The following is a 21,028-nucleotide window of genomic DNA, read 5'->3' as shown; positions in this document are numbered from 1 at the left end:
TAAGGGGGTATCAGAACTGGTAATCCCTTTGGTTTTTGTTTGGTTTACCACAGAGGTACAGGTAATTGTTTTCAGGAATTTGCAAGTTTAATTTTCTATTTTGTGTAGGTTTTTCAAATAACAAGTTTGAAGAAGGTGATAGCTCTGGTTTCTGGAGAGGTAAGTTCAGTGTTTTTTGTAGCGGCCTTTTAAAATTTAATGTTCAGTGTACATGCTAAAGAGAAACTAAGATTAAGTGTCATAGTCTTTTTCATTTCTAATTTATTTGAACCCAGTTTGATAAAGCACCTGTTGCCAGAGTTGTAACCAGGAACTCAGACGTCCTAGTTTGACCTTGATCTATGAGGTGCAACTTTTGAATGGCTTGCTACCTTGAGAAAAAGTGGATAATGGAAAGTACATGCCAAGAATCAAAACTCCCATGTCCACATATACATGCAGTTTGAGACATGCAGGTCCCTATTCAGACAAATATAATTCTTGACAGTAGAAAAAGATTCATGAGACTGTGGATGAGCGCTGAAATCAAGACATTTCTGTCAAGGGTATTGACAAACTGGTTTGGAGGAATACAGAGGATGATGAGAATAGAGTAATGTTACCAGAATATAGATTGCAATAATTAATAGTGCTTTCCTAGAAGAAACTGATGAAGTAGATTTGGGTGAGGCCTTGGAACCTCTATTTAAAAAGCATCCCTGGTGGCTCTGATGCTTTTTTGTTTGGTAATCACTTATCTGTGGAGTCTTTTTTTTTTTTTTTTTTTTTTAAGAGAATAGAGGGTACGGGCAGGGGGAAAGAGAGAGAGAATCTTAAGCAAGCTCCATGCCCAGTGCAGAGCCCACTCAGGGCTACATCTCAGAACCCTGAGATCCTGATCTAAGCTGAAATCAAGAATTGGATGCTTAACAAACAAAGCCTCCGGGGTGCCCTTATCTGTGGAATCTTGGAGTTGCAGACTTTGTTTCCTGTCCCTGCTCTGTGACCCCCTAGTTGAATGATTTAGAGTTAATTGCTTAATTTCTCATAGCCATAGTTTGCTGTTCTGCAGAATGAAGCACATCCCTATTATAGGTGGTTAGGCAGACTTAATGAAAATGTGCATGAAATTAAGAAGTTTAATATCAGACACATTCATGGTAAACAGTAAATGCCACCTATCTTCATTAAATATTTGAGTCTTAGTTTCATTGCACTCTTTTTTTTTTTTTTAAAGATTTTATTTATTTATTTGACAGAGATCACAAGTAGGCAGAGAGGCAGGCAGAGAGAGAGGAGGAAGCAGGCTCCCCGCTAAGCAGAGAGCCCGATGCGGGGCTCGATCCCAGGACCCCGGGACCATGACCTGAACCGAAGGCAGAGGCCTTAACCCACTGAGCCACCCAGGCGCCCCTTTCATTGCACTCTTAACAGTGATTCTAAAAATCAAAACCAAGCCTAGACTGATCACCTTAAAACCCTTTGGAATTGTGGGTACAGGTCTCTGAATTAGATGGAGTTTTAATATAGCTAATAAAACTGTTCCCTAAGTTATTGTCAGTCTCATTCTCCCTGATTTTCTATGCTTTTTTCATTTTATTCAAATGAAAATGTATGTAACATAGGACAAATATTTAACCAAAGAGAAAAAGACCATTTTTATTCTTTTCCATTTCTATTTTACCTAATCTCCCTTTTTAAAACCAATTAAGGGATGCCTATGTGGCTTAGTCGGTTGGGCCACTGCCCTCGGCTCAGGTCACAATCCCAGGGTCCTGGGATCAAGTCCTGCATGGGGCTCCTTGCTCAGCAGGGAGCCTGCTTCTCTCTCTGCCTCTGCCTGCCATTTTACCTGCTTGTGCATGCTCTCTCTCTCTGACAAATAAATAAACAAAATCTTAAAAAAAAAAAAAAAAAAGAATATTCAAGATCATTTTCACTTAGCCGAGACCTGCTTCCCCAGTTGACTATTATCAGTGGTAGATGAGAGCACTTTTGAGCATAAATTCTAATTTCCATGGCACCTGAGAGAACTTTCCTCCAAAATGGTTTGCTTTATTGGCAAGCCCAGGAAGGGATTTTGATACCATGATAGAAGCTTTTATTCTGTACACAAATTGCATCTTTAGTGGTTGTTATTTTCCCTGCAGTCTGGTTTCCTCCATCTGGTATAGTTAGTGATAAGGACCATTCATTTTGGATTTGGACACCCTAGATTTGAGACCCAGAGTCATCTCTTCTCAGTTGTATTATCTTGAAAAAGCATATTTAACATCTGTATTTCATTTTTTCTATTTATAAAAGAGGATAATGCCCTCTTCACAAGGTTTTTGTGAAAATTTAAAAAGTCAGTACATATTACTCATTTAGAACAGTGCTAGACCTTACTGAATTCTATGTGTTATCACTGTTCGTTATTAATAATTTCATGTAATATATTTATATGAATATATATTAGATATCTAATATATTTATTACTATGTTTAACATATTCAATTAATGTATCATATTATGTTTTTACATATTTATACTTCATACAAGTTATATATATTTCACATACTTTCTGTAATTAATTTTTATGTAATAATATAATATGGTTGTAGCTAATCTTTGGATAATATCTCTTTTTTGTTGGTGCTTGGCTTTATTTCCTAACTCTACAGATTTTTTTTCAATAACTATATTTTGAAATAGTCTAAGACTCATTACAAGTTAAAAAATAGAAAAATAGTACAGAGGGTTTCCGCCGCCCCTCTCCAAATGTAGCTGTACTTATCACCCAACTTCTCCCAATATCATTAGGCTATTTTAATTCCTGGTGTGGTCAAAATATAGGTTTGTTTTAGGGGAATAACTGGACAAAGTTAATGGGAGACCTCTTTGTCCTTGTCAGGTCTCATATTAATTTATAGCTTTTTCTTACATAAGGCAATAAATGTTAGTTGTCCTCATTATTCCAGGGCTGGCCAACTTTCTTTTCAAAATTCTTTCCTTCCTATTAAGCTCACTTGTAGTATTAAATCCTGCTTCCCAGAAAGTTGTCTTGATATTAAATGAATCTTTAGGAATATTTGGTAGTTGTTGACTTCATCTCAAGTAGGAGCCTTCAATAAGAGCTCTGGGTTAGTTGCTAAATAGATTAGTACTTTTGCACAGGAACTCATAGCTTTTAAGCAGTCTAGCCACTTGATGTCATTACTATGACTTAAGTTCTCAAATTTTAAACATTTAATGACATGTACAAAGGTCTCTTGAAATCATTTCTGTATTTCCCAAATGTGGCTTTGTTGGAATCTTCTAGAAAGCTTGAAGTTAGTATTAGTAACATTTTACTAATGTTAGTACATTACATATTAGTAACATTTTTAAATTTTGAAAAATTATTTATTTGTTGCTCTCACTCTATACTTTCAAGATAAACATCTCTGGGGGTGGGTTCTAGGGATGGATGGATTTATTGATTGGTTGATGTAATTTTTTTCTAGGAATTTATTTTTAACAAACCTTCCAGCTAATTCTTAGGCAGCCTTCAGTGTAGTGATTCGCATTCCACTGTTGAGAAACTGATGATGTTACTTGATAACATCCTTAAAAACAGAAAAGCCAAGATATCCCCCAATTGTTTCATTAGGATGATTGGGGGAAAATTTGCGTATGTTTAAAAAATCCATTAATGTTTGAGATACAGTAAGAAAGGCAAATTACAGAAATATTGACAATATTATAAAAAGAATAGTCATGTATTTCTAGTGGCTGATGGCCTACATTTATTTCTACTTGACTATTTTAATGGTTGAGATATTTCTGAGACCATTTTTATTTATACCAATATTGATGAAATTCTTATTTTTTGGCCTGTATGTAGCACTTGAGAAACAGTGAATTCCCAATTATACACTTAACATTGAACATTTAGGTATGTTAAATGATTTGTATAGGGATTTGACTGAAAAATATCTTTATATTTCTGTTGCTAAAATTATTTGAAGACTTAAAATGTCCATATTTTAACTTAAAAATACTTACTTTTCTCACTACTTTATCCTGCAATAGTGCTATTCTTTAGATATTACAACTTTAAAATTAATTATTTAGATGCTATTCACATGTTACATTTTTATTCAAGAATCTAATAATGACTGTGAAGATAATCAAACACGGAGCAGAGGGTTTTCCAAGAGAGGCGGTAAGGACCACATTTTAGAATGATTTGTACTTACGCTTTCTAATGTCACTGGATTTTTTTCCCCTGAAGATCTCCAGAATGTTCTATGAAGTACAGACTAGGGACTGTGAATTCTGGTCAGTCACAGTGGGATGTCTTTGTATCTGAATAGAATATTTGGATACGTGGAAGAGTGAAGAAATTGTAGATTACTTTTTGTTCAGGTCTGGCAGTGCTCTAACCATACTGTGCTAATGCTGCCTCTAATAAAGTTGAGATAAGGTGGTATGAACATTACCATACTTAATTCTTGATAACCTATGGGTAGACATGTTCAAATAGCAAGAGTAAAACCCACAAAAAACATAGTGAACTTATAAAATTGTTAACAATGTGCAGATCTGCTTATAAGAGTTTATTCTTAGGAACTATATGATAATCAGATACATCAGTGTTTTTACTGTGACTTGGGAACATCATTTTCTTTACCCATTAGAAAGTTAGCCCATTGAATACCAGGCGCTTCCTAGTGCAACTAGGACTTGTGGGGACTTCACTATAGCATTGTTAAGGCTTTGAGGTGGGGAGGAATTTGGTGGTGAAGGAGGTTTTGCTATTTGTCTCATAAATTGAAGTTTTTGGTTTTTTAATGATAATTGCAGGGGGCCATGTAATGATGGCAAGGAAATTTAGCTATAAGAAAAAGCCAGACTCATCCTCTAAAATTGCTCCTCCTGCTTAATAAGCAATTTTTAGCACTAATGTTCTTAAAACATTGCTCTTAGTTTTAAATTTTTGGTTGTTTTCTGCAGAACAGTGAATATCTTCCTCAATATTTTCTTTAAATTAATCTAATTCATACTTAAGTGAGGCAGTCAAAACCCAGTTGCAGCTCTATGTGCTTGATCCTGGCTTATTTACCAATACAGTGACTAGCAGGGTGACTAGCAGGGAAACAGTCGTTTTTGCATATCCCTGATTGCTATTCTCTTTAGTTGTATACATTTGAAGATGGGAAATTTGCACATGGTGATCAATAATAGATATGTGTGCATAAATATAAGCATATTTAAGTTTCCCATCCAAGTACTAACCAGGCCCGACCCTGCTTAGCTTCCGAGATCAGACGAGATCGGGCGCGTTTAAGCATATTTAAGTTTAAATTGAAATGTAACTTGATATAGCACCAGACATGTGCATATGTTGTACCTGTATAGCTCAGTGATTTTTCATTAACTGAACACACCTAGGTTTATTGTGTTCACAAGCATCCAGATCAAGAAATAGAAATTATTGGCACCTCTAGAAGTCCCTTTTATGCTCATTTTCTTTTGCTGACAACCCTCCCATCCCATGGTTAACTTCTAATCTGACTTTTAGCAGCATAGGTTAATTTTCTTTTTGTACTTGATATAAATGGAATCATGCAATATACTCTTTTGTGTCCATCTTCCGCTTAATGTGCTTGTGAGATGCATTCATAATGTTGGTTGCAGTTATAGATTATTACCTTTGCTTGTATAGACTCTTTGGTTCTGCTTTTATGCTAATGATGTTCTTTGGATGTCTTCCAGCTTTAGGCTATTTTGAAGCTGCTGCTGTGGACATTCTTTGGTGCTATCGATATATATTCTGAAGTAGAATTGATGCCTCATAGATTTTGTATATTTTTTGCTTTAATAGCTCTCGTGACTTGTTTTCAAGATAGATATACTAAGGTATAACTCCTACATCCTCACCAACATCTGGTATTTTCTTTTTCTTTGAGTTTAAACATTCTGCTGAGTGTCTGGTGGTCTATCTTATTGTGGTTTTAATATGCCTTTCCTTGATGGACTAATGACATGTCCAGTGATTCATAAGTTTACTGGATATTTGTATATCATCTTTTGTATAGTGCTGATTCCACTCTTTTGCCATCTTTTCTATTGGGTGTCTATTTTTACCTTTTCATTGGTGAATGATTTAAAACTTATAGAAAATTTGCAAGAATAGTAAAAGTAACTCCTGGATAACATTTATATTGGGAGTCTCTTTGCTTACTTTAAAGTCATGAAGATAAACATTTATATTTTTCCTTTAATATTTTATCTTTTTAGTGTGCACTTTCATATTGTAATTCATCTGGGCTTTTTTTTTTTTTTTTGTATATGATGTAAGATAAGGATCATGGTACATTTTTTCCCCATAAGGGTATCCAGTTGATTCCTTATCAATTACTCAAAGACTTTTCCTGTCCTACCAGGCCTTCTTTGTCCTAAACAGGTGACAGTGTGTGTATGGAACTGTCCCTGGACATGGTTCCTTTCCATTGGTCAGTTTCTATATTTTTGCACCTTTGCTATATAGCCTAATTACTGCAGTTTCATAACAGATCCTAATATCTGGTAGTGTAAGTCTTCCAAGTTTATTGTTCTTTAGTATTACCTCAGTTGTTCTTAGTTCTTTGCATTTGCATGTGATTTTTAGAATTGGTTGATCAATTTCTTGGAAAAAACCCAATGGCATATTTTGGGGATTCCATTGATTTTGAGGAGAATGACCATTTTTACAATATTGAGCCTTTCAGTCCATGAATATCCCTGTTTAAATAGGTCTTTAGTTTTTCCTAGCTATGTTTTGCAGTTTTCACTGGAGAGTCATTACACATCTTTATTTACATTAGCATTTGATACTTTGTGTTTTTTTGTATTTGATATTTTTTGATGCATTTTTTTTAAGATTTTATTTACTTATTTGACAGAGAGAGAGATCACAAATAGGCAGAGATGCAGGAAGAGGGAATGGGAGAATCAGGCTTCCCACTGAGAAGAAAGAGCCCAATGTGGGGCTTGATCCCAGGACCCTGGGATCATGACCTGAGCTGAAGGCAGACACTTAATGACTGAGCCACCCAGGCACCCTTGCATATGTTTTTTATTTATCTAATGTTCCATACAACATAGATTTCACCATTTTTGAGTGTGTACTTGAGTAGTTTTAAATATATTCACTGTATTATATGCCCATCATCACTATTTAATTCCTGAATATTTTCTTTGTCTCTTCCCTGCCAAAACCCATTTCTTTCTTATCTCCATCCTTTGGCAACCATTAATCAACTTTCTGTAGCTATGGATTTGCTGATTCTGGACACTTCATATAAATGGAATTATGAAGTATGTGGTCTTTTGTGTGTTCTTTCACTTAGGATGATCTTGCAGTTTGACCATGTTGTAGTATGTGATGGTACTTAATTGTTTGTAATGGCTGAGTAATATTTCACTGTGTAACTATATCACATTGTTTGTTCATCAGTTGATTAATTATTGGGTTGCTTCTACTTTTGGGATATTATGACGAATACTGCTATCAACATTTGTGTTTAAGTTTTATGTGAACATATGTTTTAATTTTTCTGGTGCATATACCTATGAGTAAAACTGCCAAAGTGTTTTCCACAGCAACTGCACCAATTTATCTTCCTTCCCGCAGTGCATGAGTGTCCTGGTTTCTCTGTATCTTTACCAGTCTTTGTTATTGTGTGTCTTCTTGGTGGTTGTGATCCTTGTGAGTGTAAAATGGTATCTCATTGTTTTGGGTTTCCTGATGGCTGTTATTTTGAACAGCTTTTCCTTTGTGTGTTGGCTATTTGTGTATCTTTTTGTGGAGAAAGATCTATAAAAATCATTGGCTTATTCCGGGGCGCCTGGGTGGCTCAGTGGGTTAAGCCGCTGCCTTCAGCTCAGGTCATGATCTCGGGGTCCTGGGATCGAGTCCCACATCGGGCTCTCTGCTCAGCGGAGAGCCTGCTTCCCTTCCTCTCTCTCTGCCTGCCTCTCTTGTGATTTCTCTCTGTCAAATAAATAAATCTTAAAAAAAAAAAATCATTGGCTTATTTAAAAAACTGCAGTGTCTTTTTATTGTTTAAAGAATTCTTCGTGTCTTGGTACATATGCTGTTGGATAGACAATTTGCAGATATATTATCTTTTCTTTGTATTACCTTTTTATTTTCTTGATGGAGTTCTCTGAAGCACAGAATTTTAAAAATTTTGTTGCTGTCTGGTTTATCTGTTTTTTCATTTCTTGGTTGTGCTTTTGGTGTCATATCTAGAAAATTTTTGCCTATTAAAAGCCATGCAGATGTTCACCTGTTTCCTTCTAATAATTTTATTCTGCTTTTTTATCCATTCTGAGTTCATTTTTTTTTCACATTCAAAGGAAAAATGTTTAATATAAAGATTCAGGATTCACATCATGACAATCTAAAATTGAATACCTTCTTGTGTTTAAAGTTCAACTTTTCATTAACTTGCCATCTTTTTCCATTTTTCTGTTATTTCACCCCACCTCTCCCTGTCTATGGTTACAATGACAGATTCCCTCCCTTTCCCCAGTGGTGTATAGAGCCTACTCCTGCAAAAGCTACAGTGATTAACACTAATTTTAAAACATCCTTTAACTTGTACAACATTTTAGTAGTATCTGTAACCTTCCTTTCACCTACTCCCCAAGCATACTGTTTGCAGTCCATCTTCCTGGATAGAAATGTAACATGTAATTTTGTTTTCCTTTTTGATTCTTGCTGTGGGTGGAAGGTAATATATATCTTGTAAGCGTTTATAGACCTCCTAGATTGTTAAAGTATATCCTCCAGTAATTCTTTCAAAGGGGGTATGGAAGAAGCAAACTTTGTGAATCTTCGGTATCAAAAAATGTCTTTGTTTTTCCTTCAAAATCAAATGCAAGTTTGGCTGGGTATAGGATTCTAGGTGTAAAGCCTTTTACCTGCAGAACTTTTATGACATTGCTCCACTGACTTCTAGCATCTAGAGTATCTAATGATAAGTCTGCAGTCAGTCTGATTCTTGTTCATCTATAGGTTATTTATCTTTTTCTGGAAGCCTTTAGGATCGTTTCTTTATCACTGGAATTCCCACATTTCAAATTTCAAATTTCAAATTCCAAAATTCAAGATATGTCTAGGAATGAGTCTCTTCTCATCAATCTTACTAGGTATTTGGTAAGCACTAACAACCTCAAGACTGAATCCTTTAGCTCTGGAAAGTTTTCTTCTATGATTTCCTTAATTATTTCCTCTGCTCCCTTCTCTTTATTACTTTTTTCTGGAATTCCTATCAAACGGATGTTAGAACCTGAGTTCATTTTTATATATGGTGTGAGGGAGGGCCCCAATATAATTCTTTTGCATGTGAATATCTAGTCCTGGCACTATTTGTTCTTGTTTTATTATTGATAGGGTAGAGGTGTAAATCTCTTTAAATTTGTCCTGCTGGGAGTTGGTTAAGATTCTTGGATATGTAAATTTATATTTTTCATCAAATTTGAGAAATTTTCTACTCTTTTTGTGACAAAATAACTATGACATAAAATTTGCCATTTTAATTACATTTAACTGTATAATTAAGTGACATTATGTACATTTACTGTATTATGCAATTGTCACCACTTTCCATTTCCAAAATTGAAAGCAGAAATCTATATCCATTATATAGTACGTCTCCTTATCTTCTCCCCCTGAGTTCCTGGTAAACTCTATTCTTTATTCTCTTTGAATCTGCCTCTATTCTAGATATTTCAGTCAAGTGGAATCATACAACATTGACTCTTTTGTGTCTGCCTTAATTCACTTACGATAATGGTTTCAGTGTTCATTCATGTTGTAGCATGTGTCTGAACAAAGTACATTTCTTTTATGGCTGAATCCATTGTATGTATAATACCAAATTTTATCCATTCATCTATTGATGAACATTTGGGTTTTTACTTACTTTGGTTATTGTGAATAATGCTTCTGTGAACATTCATATGTATTTATCTGTTTAAGTCCTTTTCTTTGCATCTTTTGAATATATGCCTAGAAGTGGAATTGCCAGGAGATGGGACTGAAGTAAGTTGAAATATGCCACAGAGTTCACTGTTCTATGGGTTAAAAAAAATTCTCTGGGTTACCACAAGTTTGATTACTTTTCATTTTAGAAAATGTTAATTCTGACAATTTTTGTGCATTTTTTTTGGAGTAGCAGAATTTGGAGTTTCTTGCTTTGCCATTTTTGCTGATGTCAGTGATCCATATCATTTAAAAATTTTCATTTTGTTTGCTAGTATATAGAAATACAATTGAATTTTATATATTGAAGGTTGAGTGATCTCGCTAAATTTATGGTAAGTACTTTTTTAAATGAAGAAAAGATGTTCATGTTTCTTTTACACAAAGTTTACATGATTTATAAACTTACTCCTTTCTGAAGATCGTTAACAGACATCTTTAAAAGGCTGCAAGAGATTGTCAGCTGTCCCTTATGAAATGCAGAAATCATGGAAGGACTAATGTCACCTTTAAAAATATATTAATGTTATTTTATGAAAAGTGACATTTAAAGTGGTAAATTCTGAAATATTTCAAGAACTCAGAAAAGCACAGAATATTCTATTCTATTCTATTCTAATATTCTGTTACAAACACTTGTATACCACTACCTGAATTTAACAGGAACATTTTTTCATGTATACTTCAAATATAGAAAAAAAATTACATAGTTGTTAGAAGACCCATCTTTCCTTTGTGTTTTATATATCCTTTTTCCCCAGAGGTAACTTTTTTTTTTTTTAGTATATGTGCTGCCGAAGCGAGCACCCCAGAGGTAACTTTTTTAAACATTGGCGTATAGTGTATACTTCTTATTCATGATTTTATAAAAGTTCATTATACCTATCTTTTTGTGATTTTTTTAAAAAAGATTTTATTTTTAAGTAATCTCTACACCTATTGGGGGGCTTAGACTTAAAACTCTGAGGTCAAGAGTTGCATGCTCTCTTGACTCAGCCAGCCAGGCACACCCCTCTCCTTCCCCTTTTTTGTGACTTTTTTTTCCCATGTTTTTAAGATTTATATATTGAAAGTACAGTTCTAGCTCATTCATTTTAACTTTCATAGTGTTTTACTTAATCTTTTAACCTATTTAAAAACAAATTATTTTTAACTCCATGTGGGATATGTAGAGTTTCTGTCCCTACCTTCTAAGAAGAAAATCATTCAGATTTTTATTTCTGTATAACTTCCATGATCTTTTTACCTCCAGTTATTATGCTCCTTATATAACTAGAAATTGGCATGAGCTATGGGAAAAAAAGAGTAAAGAGCATGTTCATTTAAATGTTTGTGTTTCTCCCGTGTATGGAATTATTAAGCTGTAGATACCGGAGGTACTGAGTCATTTTGTAGTCATTTGCTCACTAGAGAAGCTAGTTTTGAAAAGGAACCAAATTGAATTTACAGAAAGCAATAGTGATTAAAAGCATAATGAATCGATTAAACAGATTAAACAAAGATGAGTGGAATTAGTGAATCCAAAGATAGATCTGAGGAAATTCTCTAAATTTGGGAATGGAAAACATAAAACAGTTTGACAGTAACAGAAGATAGAATTAGAAGCTCTGTTATTCCAACATACATCTAATATCTCCTGAGTCAAGAACAGAAAATGGGAGGAGCAGAGGGAGGGAAAAGAAAACTATTCAGAGAATAGTTGAGAAATTTTTCCAGAGTTAAGAGAGCACAAGAATCTTGAGCAGATTAAAAAAATTCAGTCTTATATGTGTATTGACATTGCAGAATTATGAAGATAAAAATATTTAGAGCTAGAAGAGGAAAACCTATAAAAGAACAAAAGATTGACAACAGAACTTTATTTTTCAATAAAGGTAGAGAACATAAAGAATAGAATGTAGAATCCTGATGGAGAATAGTTCTGAATCAAAACTACTATAGGATAATTTAGGTGTCATAGAGAAATAACGACATTCAGATAAAGATGGTGTTGAGTACTGTCAGGCCACTGAGAAAAGAACTACTGAATTACATATATTAAAAGGAAGGAAACTGAATGCAACAAGAAAGATGTAGGAAGCAATGATGAGCATAACCAAATAAATACACATTTTAAAATTGGTAAACATACTGGTAAACCTAAATAAGTATTTTAGAAGATACTAATAATGTCATTAATTTAGGGGTTTTAGAAATAAGAAAGAACTAAAATACTAGCAAATGAAAAGACTTAAGTTCTTTGTCAGCTCAGTGGGAAAGAGAACAGATTGAACCTAATTTCAGAATTTCTTAAAAATGGTAAAATTGACGCATAATAAGAAAAAAGATATAATGTATAACTTAACCAATGGAGGAAATCCAGTAGGATAGAAGGCTGGGACTTTGAGGAAGGAGACAAGGTTGAAGATAAATATTTCTTAAATATTCATGCTGAAATTGAAGAATATCAGTAAAAGCACAAAATGCAGTGTTTAGGAAATCAATAGAAGGGCAGAAAGGAAAACAAAAAAACATTGAAAAAAATTCAGGGAAGGTAAAACACAAAATAGGATGACATAAGTAGGAATTGATACATTAGTAATCATAATATATATTGACTTGTGTCAATATGTAGTTGAAAACAAAGAGAAAAAATGTCAGTCCAATACTAACCCCCGTAGAAATTTAGGAGACAAAACAGACCCTAAAGCAGATATATGAGGAATAAAAAAATAATTAATGGTAAAAGTCATGTTCACTGAGAAGATATTACAGTTTGGAACATGGTTTGAAAATCTAACAATATTCTTAACTATATAAAACAAGAGTAGATATATGGAAAAATTTGCAAGTTCTAGTTAAACTATTAATCAAAAGATTTTTTTTTCAAGATTTTATTTGAGACAGAGCATGAGCAGGGGTGGGGCAGAGGGAGAGAGAGAAGCAGGCTCCACGCTAAGCAGGGAGCTCCACATGGGGTGCTATCTATCTCAGGACTCTGAGGTCATGACCTGAGCTGAAGGCAGGAGCTTAACCACTAAGCCACTTAGGTGCCTGCCCCCCACAATTTACCCTTAGAACTGATAGAATGAACAGACCAGGGGAGCCTGGGTGGCACAGTGGGTTAGGCCTCTGCCTTTGGCTCAGGTCATGATCTTGGAGTCCTGGGATCGAGCCCTGCATTGGACTCTCTGCTCAGCAGGGAGCCTCCCCCCCACACCCCCCTCCCCCCTCCCCCTGCCTACTTGTGATCTCTCTCTCTCTTAAATAAATAAATAAAATCTTTTTTAAAAAATGAGCAGACCAGAAATGATTAAGAATATGGTAACTATAGAAGTTTTGAATACCAATTACTAAGCTTGATTTGAAATTTGTTGGGAATAATATGGCCCATATTATATATTATAAATTACACATTCTTTTACAGCATATAAAAAATATAATTTTACCATCTATTAAGGCCAAAAGGAAGTCCCAAAATATACCATAGAATTTATTACAAACTCTGTCCTCTTGTTAAAGTTTCATGAAATTAGAAATCTGTAATGAAAAGCCTAACTCTTGTGATTTGGGAACTGTGAATTTATCAATTTATGAATTAAAATTTATATGGCAATCATAAAGTATTTAGAATTGAATGGACAATAAAAACATGAAAACTTAAGGAACACAGCTAAAGCAGCCAACTTTTTTTTTCTTTTTTTTAAAGATTTTATTTATTTATTTGACAGATAGAGATCACAAGTAGGGAGAGAGGCAGGCAGAGAGAGAGAGAGGAGGAAGCAGGCTCCCTGCCAAGCAGAGAGCTCGACGCGGGGCTCGATCCCAGGACCCTGGGATCATGACCCGAGCGAAAGGCAGAGGCTTTAACCCACTGAGCCACCCAGGCGCCCCAAAGCAGCCAACTTTTGAGGAAAGTTTACAGTCTTAAATGTATAGAGTAGAAAAATTAGTGAGCTCATTGTTCAACTTAATTAAAAACTCAGTAGAAGGGAGTTAGATAATAGACATAAATGAAACATACAATAGAATGTTATTCATCAGTAAAAGTGAAGTACATTTTCACACATCAACAGAAACAAAGGTGGATTAAAGAAGCAAGACAAAGAATGTATTCTATATGATTGTTACATAAAGCTCAAGGACAAAACTAAATACATTGTAGAAAGTTATGTACATAGTTGGTAAAATTAAAATAAGAGCAAGGAAATGAAAAACAATTCAGGATATTGGTTGGGAAAGGTGGGGGTGGAATTTACATGGAAAAAGACTATCTAGGGGCTGGGGCTCCAGAGGTTTTGGGAACATTCCTAGTTTTAAGATGGATATTGTGGGTCCATATGTTTTCATTTTATTGTATTTTAAACTTGTACATATGTTTTATATATTTTATTTATTCATGTATATACATCAAAGTAACATACCTTAAAAAGAAACATATCAAAAAGATAAACTGTTTCTTGAAAAGAGAGAAACCCCAACAAGGCTTATTCCAAGATAAAGGGGCACAAATAAATAATTTGTGATTGAAATATAAGTGTAATTATTGGTAGATTATTGCCAGATTGAGGATCTGTAAGTTTTAGGTAGTAGTTGGATAACTCTGAATTTACCTTGAATTAAGTCTGCCCTATTTTATAAATAGGTTTTGAAAACACATATATTCAGTATCAAGAAACATGGAGAATTTTTACCTTTATTGGTCAGTTTCTTTGGTTGTAAATAGTGGCAAGTTCATAAAGTAAATATCACTTTCTTTATTTTCTGCCCAGTTAACATTTTGGTTTTGAACTAATCTCATTCTGCTCTAGGGGGGTCAAATTTTACTAGTACTGTTAATTGGTATTCGGTTGAATTAATACGTTATTTATAGCAGGAAATCAGACTCTATATTTGCCTGTATGTCTGTGCTTTGAGTAAGATGTTCTACTATTTTCTGTAAGGAGCAAATATAACCCTAGATTTATCTAATCCTTCTCTGCACTGTAGAAATCTTGCCATTGATGCAGTTGTGGCAACTTTCATTGTTCTACAAGTGACACTTTTTTCTTTAAGTCATTTTTAGTTTTTAGTTTGTTTTGTTTTTTAAATAAACTGTGCTGCCAACATGGTCTTGAGCTCAAGACTCTGAAACCAAGAGTCATGTATTCTACCAGCTAAGCCAGCCAGCACCTGAAGAGTTTTGATTCTCAAAGCAAGCAGTGTTTTTTTTTTAAATTATAGCTATGTTTGTTTATGTTAGTAAAGTTGAACATTTATAGGTCAAATATTTCTTTTTACTAATTGTTAATGCCTTAAAATATTTAAAGTCATTGAATTATGCAAGGCTTAAATTAAATTTGGCCACCATTTCTCCAAGATTTTATTGTCGTTGTTTTGTATTGTTCTTGTGTGTATGTTTTAATATTATAGGCTATCAAGATGGAAATGATTCAGAAGCTTCAGGGTCATCCAGAAGAGGTGGAAGAGGTAGTTTCCGAGGTTGCCGTGGAGGATTTGGTCTAGGAAGTCCAAGTTAGTTGTGGATTACAAATGGTGTGCTTTATCTGTTAGGTTTTATTTTTCATCATTTCCTTCATATATAACATATAAGGTTGTTGAGAGGATTATATGAGAATAGCTTAGCAGAGTGTCTGGTACATAATCATCTACATTGTATATAACATTATTTTTGAGACACATATCTAATTGCATACTTGTTAGAATATATGATCTTTCTAGAAATTTGTGTGATTCAGCTCTTTAATCTTATTTACTATTTCTAAGTGTTTTAGGGCCTTGATAATGACAGCCAGCCTTAGACAGAGGTGGCCTTCTCTAAGGTTCTACCACACACCCTCCCGCCCCCAGTATACCTTCTTTCACTAATGTGGCTTTCTACTTTAAATTACTCCAGCCATAATTTCTCAGAGCTAGGGGTATTGACTTCAGCACTGTTGGATTGCATTTGCCACTTAATGAAGGAGAATAGATTAGTGGTTTTGGAAGTTAAAATTAAATTTATAATAATGATTTAATAGATGTGTAGGAGATCAGTGAATTGTCACTTTTTAAAAAGTGTAGGGGCCTAGGGGTTGTTGTTCAGGACTTAGAAGGTTTGATCTGGCAATAGTGGGAGCAAGAGGGTGTCCTATTCTGGAGAATAATTAATGAGATCATGCGATGTGAAGTTTCTGGAGCAGTTACAGTTTAGTTTTTGGAGGTTATTTAATTTTTGCTTATATGGTATTTTAATATAGCATTGGTCCTAACTGCTTTAATGAAATAATTTTATTAAAAACTTTGAGGAAGTAATTATAATTGAAGGAAATAATTTGTGGAGAAATCTTTTGTATGGTACTTTGAAAAAAGCTCATTGTGATTCTTTTAAAATTTAAACTATTTTGCCTCACATCTTTAACTTCTGGCACTGTGACTTTATTTTCTTCTCTATACTGTATGGTTTTAAAACTTCTTCAAAGTAACAGAATCTCATTTTATTATGTATAAATATAGATAGTGAATATGAACAAGATGAGGGAACACAGCGCACTGGTGGCCTTTTTGGTTCTAGAAGACCAGCATTAAGTGGCGCAGGTGAGAAATAGAATTAATTCCTTTTTTATTTTTTTAAGATTTTATTTATTTATTTGACAGAGATCACAAGTAGAGAGAGAGTAAAGAAACAGGCTCCCCGCTGAGCAGAGAGCCCAGTGTGGGGCTCGATCCCAGGACCCTGGGATCATGACCTGAGCTGAAGGCAGAGGCTTTAACCCACTGAGCCACTCAGATGCCCCTAGAATTAATTTCTTAATTCCTTCCTTCCTTTCTCTCTCTCTTTTCCTCTTTCCCCCCTCTGTTTCTCTTTCTTTCCCTCCCTCCCTTCCTTCCCTCTTTCCTTCCAAAGATTTATTTATGTCAGAGAGCAAGAGAGACAGTGTAAGCATGAGCTCGGGGGAGGGGCACAGGGAGAAGCAGACTCCCTACTGAGCCAAGAGCCTGTTGTGGGGCTGGATCCCAGAACCCTAGGATCATGACCTAACAGGGAGGCAGACACTTAACCAACTAAGCAATCCAGGTGCCCCAGAAATAGAATTTCTCATTGAATGTTAACAATTCATATATGCTTTTAGCTCTACAGTTAGTAACCTAATAGATACATTCGAGTATAGTAGGTTAGCTCATGATTTTTTCTGCTTTGTAGATCTGCAGACAAAAATACATGCACAGCTTTGCCTTCCTTAGGAAATTTATACACTGTGAATTAATTTTTTCTCTTATCTACCAGTTAATTTGAGGTGTAAATTATACCTTTAATTGGAAGAAGGAAAATGAAGTTTTAGTGGTTTCAAAGGGAACCTGAGTTAGGGGATTTGAAGAGAAAATTTTTTTAAAAGCCACAATTGTTGCTAAAAATGTGCAAATGTGGATAAACTATACATCCAGACAGTAGAATATGATTGAATAACAAAAGGAAATGAGCTATCCATCTGTGAAAAGATGAGGAACCCCAAATGCATGTTACTAAATGAAAGAAGCCAATCTGAATAGGCTACACACTGTATAATTTCCAACTGTATGACATTCTAGAAAAGAAACAACTCCAGAAAAGGATAAAAAGATCAGTGGTTGCCTGTGGTTGGGGGAGGAGGGATGAATAGCATGGAGCATTTTTTTTTTTAGGACAGTGAAAATACTTTGTGATACATTAATGGTGGATACATGTCATTTTATATTTGTTCAAACCCATAGAATGTACAGCACCAAGAGTGAGCCCTCATATAAACTTCGATTATGCCATGTCAGCTAGGTTCATCAGTTGTAAGAAGTGTACCACATTGGTGGGGGGTATTGATAATGGGGGAGGCTGTTCAAATGTGGGGCAGGAGGCGGTGTATGGGAAATTTCTGTTCCTTCAATTTTTCAAAACTCTCAAAGGAAAAGTCTTTAAACAAAATGTTCAAATAAGGAAAAGATTTAAATTAAATGTAGAATTAAGAGATGGATGGATGAAGGGACCAGGAATCCGTAATACTCAATATTTGAATAGAAATAGCTATTTGGTTTATGTGTTCAAAGAGGAGAGCTGTGTTTAAAAAAAAGGTGAATTATGTTTTCTCTAAATAATCTGTAAAAAAAAAAAATGCATTACAGGTAATGGTGACACTTACCAAAGCAGAAGTGGCAGTGGAAGTGGACGAGGTGAGTTCTTACTTGGTTTACTTATAAATGGTTAACGTTATAGTAATCCTAATTTCATTTTTGAAGTTAAAGGTTTGGTGACTGTTACTGCTTTAAAACATTTTGAGCAGTAGATATATGCTCAGCCTGTTTTGGAGTATTATTTAATACTCCTCTGTGTAACAGTTCCATTATAGGGATTATATACCATAGATGTATTTGCTCAATGTATGCACAAGGGTGTTCACTGAATCTTCATTTATAATAAATAAAAACTTGAGAAGCAACCAAAATTCATCAATAAATAATGGTTTAATAAATCACATCACCCTAAAATAGGATCCTGTGCAGATGTTGAAGATTGAAATATGTTTGTATGTATTTGTTCTTATATTAAAACAATATGTTTTTTTTCTTATGAGATAGTTAATTTGATTTGGTATAAGGCATAAAGAAATTTCAGTATACATGATTTTGTACTATGAAAATTTTTTTCAGAGTTATAATATTTAAATGTTGTAATATAAAAGTTAAAATGCTTTCTGGACTAGGAAAATAATAAAATTTATTTGATTCTCTGAAAAACCCAAAGTGAGCATTAGTAGTCCAAGAGCATTCAAAGAGACGACTCCCTTGAACGACCTCTGTTTCTCACCTTGATTCTTAGATTCTTCATAAAGAAGTTAATGGTTAGTTAAACCATATCTACAAATGCTCAAATCTTGTTGGGTAAAGGATTTAAAGATCTGTGGTTGTTCAGGACAAGAAAGAGTTTACATGTGATAATGTATCTAGTTAGATTTTCAAATCTGATGCATTCCTCATTCTTTTTGTGATAATACTGGAAAGTGGCACAATAGAGGACTAATTGTTTAAAACCATGGAGGTAGTGTATGGGAAATAGTTAACGTGACAGGCCTGACTTCTAGTCTTTGAATGTCCTTCTTACAAGGTTGTTTTTTTCCTGGCATCTGGGAAATTGGATTTGAGGAGGGTTCTCACCACCCTAACTAGTTTAAGAATGGCTTAGTGTGCCTGGAGTATTTTTACAACAATGTAGTTTTAATACCAGCTTTTCTTTCTGGAGTCTGGCATATTGGTATGTGCCAGGCAGAAAGTGGTGGCTCCATTTTCAGCCTCTAATAAAAACCATGGGTACTGAGTCCCTAAAGAACTTCTCTGGTAGGCAACATTTCCAACATGTTTTCACAACTTGTTGCTAGGTAATTAAGTGTATTCTTTGTGACACCAGTGGGAGAGGACTCTTGGAAGCTCTTATCTGGTTATCTTTGGACTTTGCCCCATACACCTTTTCCCTCTGTTGATGTGTCCTGTCCTTTCACTGTAATAAATCCTAGCTGTGAGTATGACTGTATTTTGAGTCCTGCTCAGTCACACAACCTGGGAATAGTAGTGGGGAATTCCCCCATACAGATGGACTTTTAGTTCATTTTAGAAACTACATTCCTAAAAAAAAAAAAAAAGAAAAGAAAAGAAAATACATTCCTTTGCTCAGAAATATAGGAACTATGAAAGGGACTGAGTAGCTTAAACAAAAACTGATAACATAAATCAGTATCATCTACATAAAATGAGCAATTTTAATATTAAGCCTAAAGTTGTTAAGGATTCTATTTATCTTGTCTTATTTGTATGAAGGACTTTAAAGATGTCTGTCCATTTTTAGAACTTGTTCTCTTTGAAGACAGGCAGTGAAAATAAAGATGTGCATAACCTTGTATCTTGACTAATTATCGGTATGAATTTCTTTTATTAGGTGGTTACAAAGGTTTAAATGAAGAAGTAATAACAGGCTCTGGAAAAAGTAAGTTTTACTTTAGATAAGGTGTTTGATTTTTCCAGTGAAAGCTCTTTCACCTCTAAATTAAAAAAAAAAATTATCTCTTTTTTGGGTTTGATTCTCTTTAAGATTCTTGGAAGTCAGAAGCTGAAGGAGGAGAAAGTGGTGATACTCAAGGTATAATAATTTTTATGTGAGCCACATGAATGTCTGTTGCATTTTAATAAAAATGAAAAGTAAGAGCAGAGTTACATTTTTTTTTAATTTGAAGTGAATTTTAATGGTAAACAGTGGGAAGTTCTTCAGTATTTAAGATTTGATTTTCAGTTTTTGTTTTCCCTCTGACTTTTCTTTTGATCCTTGTAATGTAAGCTCTATCTTTTATTTGAATTCTAAGGACCAAAGGTGACCTACATACCGCCTCCTCCACCTGAGGATGAGGACTCCATCTTTGCACATTATCAGACAGGCATAAACTTTGACAAATATGATACTATTCTTGTAGAAGTATCTGGACATGATGCACCACCAGCAATTCTGGTTAGTGTAATAATTCTGTATTGACTATATATTTGTTTGTAACATATACGGTACATTTCTGCAGAATACAAAAGTTTCATTTTTAGCATATAATGTTTTAGGTAAGAAATTGAGAACCTTATCTACTTTATACCACATGTAGAATTAATGGCTATGTTGAAAGAGTATTAAGTTTCATCCCCACATTCCCAAACTAGGATGAGAACTTCATTTAAACTTACTAAAAAGGGTATTTTTCCTAGGGATTGAAGATTTCTGTTGCTTAAGTATATGAGAAATCTTTCTTAGGAGAATGATATTCTAAGGAGTAGGGGGTGCCTGTAGTCCCCTGTTGTTAATGAGCCATTGTTACTGATCAAGATATTTATATTTTACAGGTTTTAAGGGGCCAGAAAAAAATGTCCTTAGAACTAGTGTCTATAGAGAATACTCTTTAATTCCATTAAGTAATAATATACAGGCTGTAGATAGTATTTTTGAGTGGGGGCATATTGGTAAAGTAACTTTAGTATATAAAGTGGAGTTATCAAAAGCTTGAGACTACTCAAAAGACATATATTTATGGAATGATC

General features: G+C 34.3%; 1 protein-coding gene across 3 annotated transcripts in view; it reads left to right on the top strand.

Annotated features, from left to right (window-relative positions):
• The window catches only part of DDX4 (DEAD-box helicase 4), a 76,370-nt gene that overhangs the window by 36,231 nt on the left and 19,111 nt on the right, over positions 1-21,028 (top strand). Inside the window, exons 5-12 of one of the 3 annotated variants that reach the window (XM_046000163.1) lie at positions 109-159; positions 4,106-4,165; positions 15,368-15,469; positions 16,451-16,531; positions 18,089-18,136; positions 19,893-19,940; positions 20,046-20,093; positions 20,314-20,456. In XM_046000163.1, coding sequence (XP_045856119.1) covers positions 109-159; positions 4,106-4,165; positions 15,368-15,469; positions 16,451-16,531; positions 18,089-18,136; positions 19,893-19,940; positions 20,046-20,093; positions 20,314-20,456 — 581 coding nt within the window. The remainder of the gene's footprint in view (positions 1-108; positions 160-4,105; positions 4,166-15,367; positions 15,470-16,450; positions 16,532-18,088; positions 18,137-19,892; positions 19,941-20,045; positions 20,094-20,313; positions 20,457-21,028) is intronic. The other 2 variants (XM_046000164.1, XM_046000165.1) reach the window with 2 other exon arrangements.

The sequence above is a fragment of the Meles meles genome, chromosome 3 (genome assembly GCF_922984935.1).
Source record: "Meles meles chromosome 3, mMelMel3.1 paternal haplotype, whole genome shotgun sequence".
NCBI classification, from domain to species: Eukaryota; Metazoa; Chordata; class Mammalia; order Carnivora; family Mustelidae; genus Meles; species Meles meles.
Note: the sequence above shows the minus strand (reverse complement) of the source record. Positions and strands in the feature narration are given on the sequence as shown.